The sequence below is a fragment of the Tupaia chinensis genome, unplaced genomic scaffold (genome assembly GCF_000334495.1).
Source record: "Tupaia chinensis unplaced genomic scaffold, TupChi_1.0 Scaffold000146_1, whole genome shotgun sequence".
In the NCBI taxonomy this organism is placed as follows: domain Eukaryota; kingdom Metazoa; phylum Chordata; class Mammalia; order Scandentia; family Tupaiidae; genus Tupaia; species Tupaia belangeri.
The window spans coordinates 5,018,696-5,025,552 of record NW_006159616.1 but is presented as its reverse complement, the minus strand read 5'-3'; the positions used below and the strand labels follow the sequence as shown (position 1 = coordinate 5,025,552).

General features: G+C 48.6%; 1 protein-coding gene across 1 annotated transcript in view; it reads right to left on the bottom strand.

Annotated features, from left to right (window-relative positions):
* LOC114007248 (E3 ubiquitin-protein ligase UBR4-like) overlaps positions 1–6,857 on the bottom strand; it is a gene marked incomplete at its 3' end in the record, with an annotated part of 55,625 nt that overhangs the window by 19,798 nt on the left and 28,970 nt on the right. The window contains 6 exon segments of the mRNA XM_027770607.1: positions 211–384; positions 1,118–1,308; positions 2,029–2,148; positions 2,625–2,732; positions 4,027–4,154; positions 4,621–4,708. Of these exon segments, the coding sequence (XP_027626408.1) occupies positions 211–384; positions 1,118–1,308; positions 2,029–2,148; positions 2,625–2,732; positions 4,027–4,154; positions 4,621–4,708 (809 nt within the window).

Sequence of the window (6,857 nt, the reverse complement as noted above, 5' to 3'; positions counted from 1 at the left end):
AAGAAGGCAAAAGCCTGCTACTCTTCCCCATAGCCCCGAGAGACTCTTGAGTGGTTGAATGGCCAAGTGATAGTTTCCAGAGAGGAAGGGACGCTCCGAAGAGGGCAAGGGGGCACATGGGACGCTGATTTACATCAAGATGATAATGGAGACAGAAAGGTAAGGGGAAGAGGGAGGCAGAGCAGATGGCCTGAGGGACGGCCGTCTCACTTCTTGGCACTGGGGATGTGCTTCTTCATGTAGTCGAGCGCGCTCTGGGTGATCCCTTTCTGGAGAATCAGGTCCTTCAGCTGGTGCCCATTGCTGTTGTTCTTGATGCCGGCTGCTATCTTGCAGAAGCAGTCCAGGAAGACTTTGTCATCGCCACTGTGGTCTTCATCATACCTAGGAGAAAGAGAGTCTGAGTGTGAAAGGAACAAAACAGACCACGGGCATGGGGCCAGCAGATGGCGTGGTGGTTAAGGCACTGCCCGGTCTGAGACCTAGACCTGGTGAAAAACACTGGGCGAGTGCACGCATGCCCAAAATCCTGAGTCGGGACAGCAATCTGATCATTCCCCCAGCCCTCTCTCATGAGCCCTATGGCAAAATTAAAAAAAAAAAAGGGGGGGGGGGGTAAGGCAGGTGGTTAAGATGCTGGATTCTCACATGGCTGGCCATGGTTCGAGTACCAAACCTGGTGGCCTGCTTTCTCACCTTCCCTTTTTTTTTAAAGGAAGAAAGAAAGGAAAACCAGATCATGCCATTCTCTAGGTTCATAACCATCAATATTGAATCATGCCTAAACTCCTTAATATGACCTGAAGTCCTCTGACCTGGCTCCTGTCACTCTCCCTCTTACGTGCTACATCCCCCAAACTCATCTCTCCCTTTTATCCTTTCACACACACAACTCCCTCCATCCTGTCACACCCCTTCCCAACTCACCAACCACTCCACCTTCTCTGCCTGGCCTTTAATTAATTATTCACTTCCCAACCAGACTGAACCTTTTGAAAACCAGAACAGGTATACAAAACCCAACAGAAGTCCAGGTGGTTCTTCTGCAACCTCACAGAACTGGTTCAGGGTTCTCCTGAGGACTTTTACTTGGCTCTAGGAAACCTAAGCCACGTACTTATCAAAGCTGCAGTACGGTTTGAACCGTTCCACCAATATCTGCATTTTCTCCACCTCGCCAAAAGAAAGGTACGGGATGATGCGAAGCAGGCCCTGGAGTACGCTCGGGTTGGAGCGGACAAAGGTGCTGTTGATCTGGTCCAAGAGCATCACGAGTTGATCTTTGTCACCCGTCAGCAGGAGGTTGCCCTGCAACAGAAAATAGGGGAAAGGCCCATGAACATGGTCAGAACTGTGGCTCCAGTCAACATGCAATCCGCAGAGGTCATCTACCTCCCTCAGAGCCATCAGATGTAGACTTAGAACTGTGTCTTGTACAACTCCCTGGTAAGCAATACAGAACGAGTTTCACTGGATAAATTAGTGTCTAAGTTTGTGATGGTTCTGTCAACAGTGTCAGAATACACCAATACAATTTCCCCCACCCCAAGAGAATGCAGGCTACTAGGCACTGACGTGGACGTCACTCTAGTAGAATTGCTAATACCAGTAGGAAAAGAGGAAGTTCCAGCACAGTCAGCAGGTGTAGACCTGGGTTCTAGGCTTGATGCTGCCATATTGACCAGCCAGACAATACTAAAAGCTCACTTCATTTCTCTCTAAAGTTCCCTCAACTGTGAAATGAAAGGTTGGACTAAGTAAGACCCCTGCCTATCAGCTGGGGCACGCCTGGATTCCACAAGGAGCAGCTTTGTGGTGAAGGATATCCTTAGCAGCTCTGTCGCTGCCAAGTCCAAGGATTTCAGGCTTCAGTGCAATGATGTCACCATTAGTTGAGCCTTGCAGTTCTATGACATGAGCAGATTCGGTCATTCTAGGTGAGCTCAGCTAGACACAAACAAACCTACTGCTGGCAATGAGACATGTGGGCTCCAAGGTCAGCAGATGAAGGGACAGGGCCCCGCTCACCTTGTCCTCACTCAGTGGCTCAGCGTTGGACTCATCCAGAATGATCTCCATGATGCTAAGCACCTGCTCAGCCACGGCTGCGCCCCCACTGTCCTTGCTTTCTTGCTCAGCTACCAGAGCCTGTGGGAAAAAGAGATCCAGTCGCTTTCAGGATGAAACCACAGTCAGGCACCGCTGATGGCTTCTGCTCCTCAAGGATGATCCCATGGCCTTCATTACAAAGACTGTGTGTATGTCTGTGTGCACATACATGTGTGTTGAGAAGGAAACAAGTGTAAAGACCTTTGAGGACAGTGGAAACATGGCATTCTAGATCTCTTTCCCGGCTGCCCCAAGGGCAGCCACTGGTGGGTGGTGTGGTCTGTTTAGACTGCTTTCCTACTGCCTCTGATCCGAACTCGGATGTGGACAAGAAAGCTCTGGTGCTGTGGTCGCTGCACAGGGAGAGCCAGCAGGAGGGACAGCTGAATAAACTAAGCTCTATGCCAGCCAGCCAGCCAGATGCAGGACTTGAAGAGCCCACAAGGCCATTTCATCCAAGCCCCACCCAGGACTTGCAAGGCTTGCTCTTCATCATTTGCAGCCCACACTCTTACCAAGTTTAGAGTCCCCAACATGACGTTTAAAGTGTTCATTTCCAGCTTGACGAGTTGCTGCCGGTTGACCTTCACCTTCACACAGTAACTGAACAATTTTAGCAGCACCTGACAAGACAGTCAAAACCCATGAAGCCATGTGAGAGTGCAAGATACGGGGACCAGCAGGAACAAAGTATCTAAGAGGGGTAGGTGCTCTTCCTGACATGCAAAAGACTGTAGAGAGAAACGATCCTTAAGGGAACATGGTAGAAAAGCTAGGATCTCTTGAGCCAGCCCTGGGACACAGTGATCAAGTATAATGCACAGAAAGCTGGATCCTACATGGCCAACGTGGTTCGAATATCCCAGACCAGTGAGTTGAAAAACACTCAGGGCACATGTGCACCCATGCCTAAAATCCTGATGAGACAGAGAAATGGAAGAAAAAAAGGATTGAGGTACGACCATCTCTCTCTCTCCCCCTCTCTCATACACACTCACACGCACACACACCTCTTTTGTAACTGCCAGAGGGCATGTGCACGTTAAGCGCAGAGAATGAGATCTCCCCATAGGGGGTGGTCACACCGCCATGGTTTTTCTTCAGTTTCCCTATCGCATCGGTATTTTGAGCAGGCACACACAACTGCCTGACTTGATTTTCAAGCCGCCGGGGCTGGGATTCACACCCTGGTAAACCACGTGGGATCCAGCTCCCTTAGTCCCTGTGCTACAGAGCCAAAACTCAGGTTAGCATTTGAAACAGCAACATTCTCCAGAGGGTACTTTTACGGTCTGGGTCCAGCCCTAGCATCTCTAGGCCGTGGTGGTGACACCCACTGCTAACAGAATAGATGGTGCTCCACGGTCTTGGGGCAATCTCAGCACCAACTCAGACTCCAAACCAACAGTGAACAGAACGACTCGACGTTCACGGTCTGTGGGAGCTCAGAGCCAGGCAGGCGATCTAAAGCACAGGCATGGTAATTGTTCTTTTATTCTAGGAGGTAAAAGTAATAGTATAGCATTTGTGGAGCCTCTGGAATCTTCTAGTTCTTATGTGAGAGTTGAATAAACACCCAAACAAAACCCTACAATGTGAGAAATGAGTTACATCATAGAAGTCACTTAAAATAATTAACATGAGTGCAGTTATCTGGGGAAAAACTATCGGACATCGGTAGAAATGGCTAGAGAGGTACTGGAGAAGGCTACCACCCCACTCATCTTCGGGGCAGTGGGCCAGAGGGAGGAAGGGGAGCGTCTCAGGTGCGGAGGGTTCAGGAAAGCAGCCCAGTCCTTCACTGGCTTGCACGGGTCCACGGCACCATGCTGCCCTCTAGAGTTTCCTGGCACAAATGCCACACACCTCCTTTGAAAGGGGCCTCTCCTAGTGCTGAAAGGCTGGTCCCCAACTCACTGTTAGAAGGTGCCGTCCCTGCTTGAAGTCTTTGATCCCTGCCAGTCTGTTAAGCATGCATTCCAAGCCCCCACACTGGGCCATCACACCAGCCATCTTATACACTTCTTCTTCATCTTCTTCTTCATCTGGAGAGGCAAGAAGTCAAGCAGAAATGGAGAAGAAAGGAAAGAACAGCAGAATAAAACAGATGGCCTGCTCCTTAACTCCAGTAAAGATGAAAGGGGCCAATGTTGGATTCTAAACTACCCTCTCTCACTCCCAGTTGGAGCTTTTTAAAGGTTCGAACCATCTAAAAGTATTTACTCAAACATGTGAAGATACGAACACCATGGCCACTGAAGGGAAAGGAGAAAACTAAGCTAAAAATTAACCTGAACTCAAGTCTGTTGCTAATTTCATTTTTTCCCTGTAGTGTGATTTTGTTCAACCGCCGGAGTCTGAATCGGGCCACAGATGCCTATATTCTTCCTCGGGTGGAGGAGTACTCAACCCACAGTTCTGATGCAGAGGGACAAGAGTATTTGCCGAGCACACCCCTACGTCCTGACCCCTCCCCTCCAGCTGGCAGCACTGTCTGGGAAAGGGTCATACCTGTGGTAGAGTCCAGGGACTCGATGAACTCCTCAGTGGCATCGCCCAGCAGCCCCCGCATACGATACACAATCCTCATGGGTTCTCCCTGAGCAGAGAACATCGGGGTAAGTAACTGTGAACAGTAACTGTAAGGCTGACTGCTGGTCTACACGTCCTCTACGAGGTCTGAGCCGAAGCAGCAAGGATGCAATACACTGCCATTCACTTAGAAGGAAGGGAATCCATTTTATTTAGTGTCTACTACAAGTTGGGCATCATGTGAAGCACTTTATAGACATCATCTCATCGTTTCATTAAAACACCATGTAATAACTGTAACGACTACTACGTGCTCCACTCTGTGCTAGGGCCTACGCTAGTTAAGTTCTTCATGTCACCCTCTTACACAAAGTTAAATAGCTTGTTTGAAGTTATCCAGCTATAATCCCAGGTCTAATTCTAAGCTTGTGCCTCTTCTCAGGACCAGAAACTCCCTCTAAACCCTACCCAAAGAATCAGGACAAACTAGATCAATTAGATCAAAGAACTCTGATTCAAATCTCAAGAAACAAAAGCGAGAAACAAGAAAAAATGTTACCGACCACCCCCTATGAAGATTCTGAGGTCTTCACACAACCATACAAGAAGGTTCATTCAAATTTCTTCAAACCAAAATCTACAGCCTGATTACAGTCATTAGAAACAAGGTTTCAGGGGACCAGCAAATGGCATCATGGTTACATCACTGGACTCCCACATGGCAGACCATGGTTCAAGTCCCGGACCCGGTACCATGATATTCATGCCAGGTACACGTGCATGCGTACCCAAAATCCCAAGAGGAGGATAGAGAAGAGACTACAGCATGGCCATCCCTTCTGGGGCTGATTTCTCACTTTCTGTCTTTCTGTGTCTCTTTCTGTCTCTCCATCAAGCACATGCACCCTATAGCAAAAATCTCTCCAAGAAAAAGAAAAACAGCAAGGCTTCTGGGGACCAGCAGGTGGCATGATGGTTAAGGCACTGAACTCCCATGTGGCCAGCCACATTCAAGGCCTGGACCTGGTAACATGAAAGACATGCCAGGGGCGTGTGTGTGTGTTCCCAAGATCCCGAGAGGAGAATGGAGGCGAAGGGGTTACAGCATGGCCATCCCCCCAGGGGGTGACTTCTCTCTGTCTCTCGATCTGTCTGTCTCTCTCTGGCAAGTGCATACACCATATGACAAAAGCCTATTTGAAAAAAAAAAAAAAAAAAAAGCTTCTGTGAGATTACAGCAACTTATTAAACTGGAGGATGATGAGAGCTCACTGCGTGCCTAGTACTGAGTCAGGCACGTGTGTGTGTGTTCATTCGTTCTTCAGTCTGGAGATGAGGAACAAGAACAGGAACTCACAGGCACACTCCATGAACTTAAGTGGGGGAGCAGGTGGTGGGCTAATTCAGGCAGCCTGCCCTCAAGCCCATGCTCAGCCTCGGCGGGGGAAACCCTGGCGGGAAAAAACCTGCCAGAAAGGCCAGTTCCAGAATTGTTTCTAGCTACAGAAGCCCAGCAGGGACTCCTCAGAGAGAGAACCACTACAGACAACACAGACACACAGAAAACAGAACAAGCTCCAGTCTATAGTTAGAGATGGGCTGTTCAGCAGCGAACTGGAGGGCAAAGTAGAGAAGGGACATTGGAGGCTCAAATAAAAAGCTATCACAAACTCTGGACTTCTCCAGAAAAACCCTCAGTGGATCAAGTATAGATCTGGGAGGGGCAAATGATTCTTAACTTCTAGCCTGCCTCATGGTTCAAAGGGGAAGAGGATCAAAAGACATATATTCTTTGGGTTCACTACCATTTATTTAGGAGCGTGCCAACCGAAGCTTGGCCTGGTTTTGTACACGTATCAGGGACTAAATCTGTATCATTCTGTTTTGATGCTAAATGTCAGCAGCAAGATGCACTGGCTTGGACAGTCTTCTGTTAAGAGGTGGGCAACTACCCAACTGGCAGGAGTACAGTAAACAGTGACTAGGACTCCCAGCACAGTGCGAGGGCATAAAGGAAAGAGGCAAAACTCAGTTTCTTAAATGCCACGAAAATATCTGGGACTAAGTACAGAAAAGTGTGCTGTGCTTCACTGGTACGCTAGCTTGCCCTAATTAGGTTACTTATTTATAAGGTGAACTTTCTATAGACCCACCCCGCAGAGATAAGAGAAAGGAATGGAAGAGAGACTTGGGGTGAGAGGAGACACAGGAAGAGC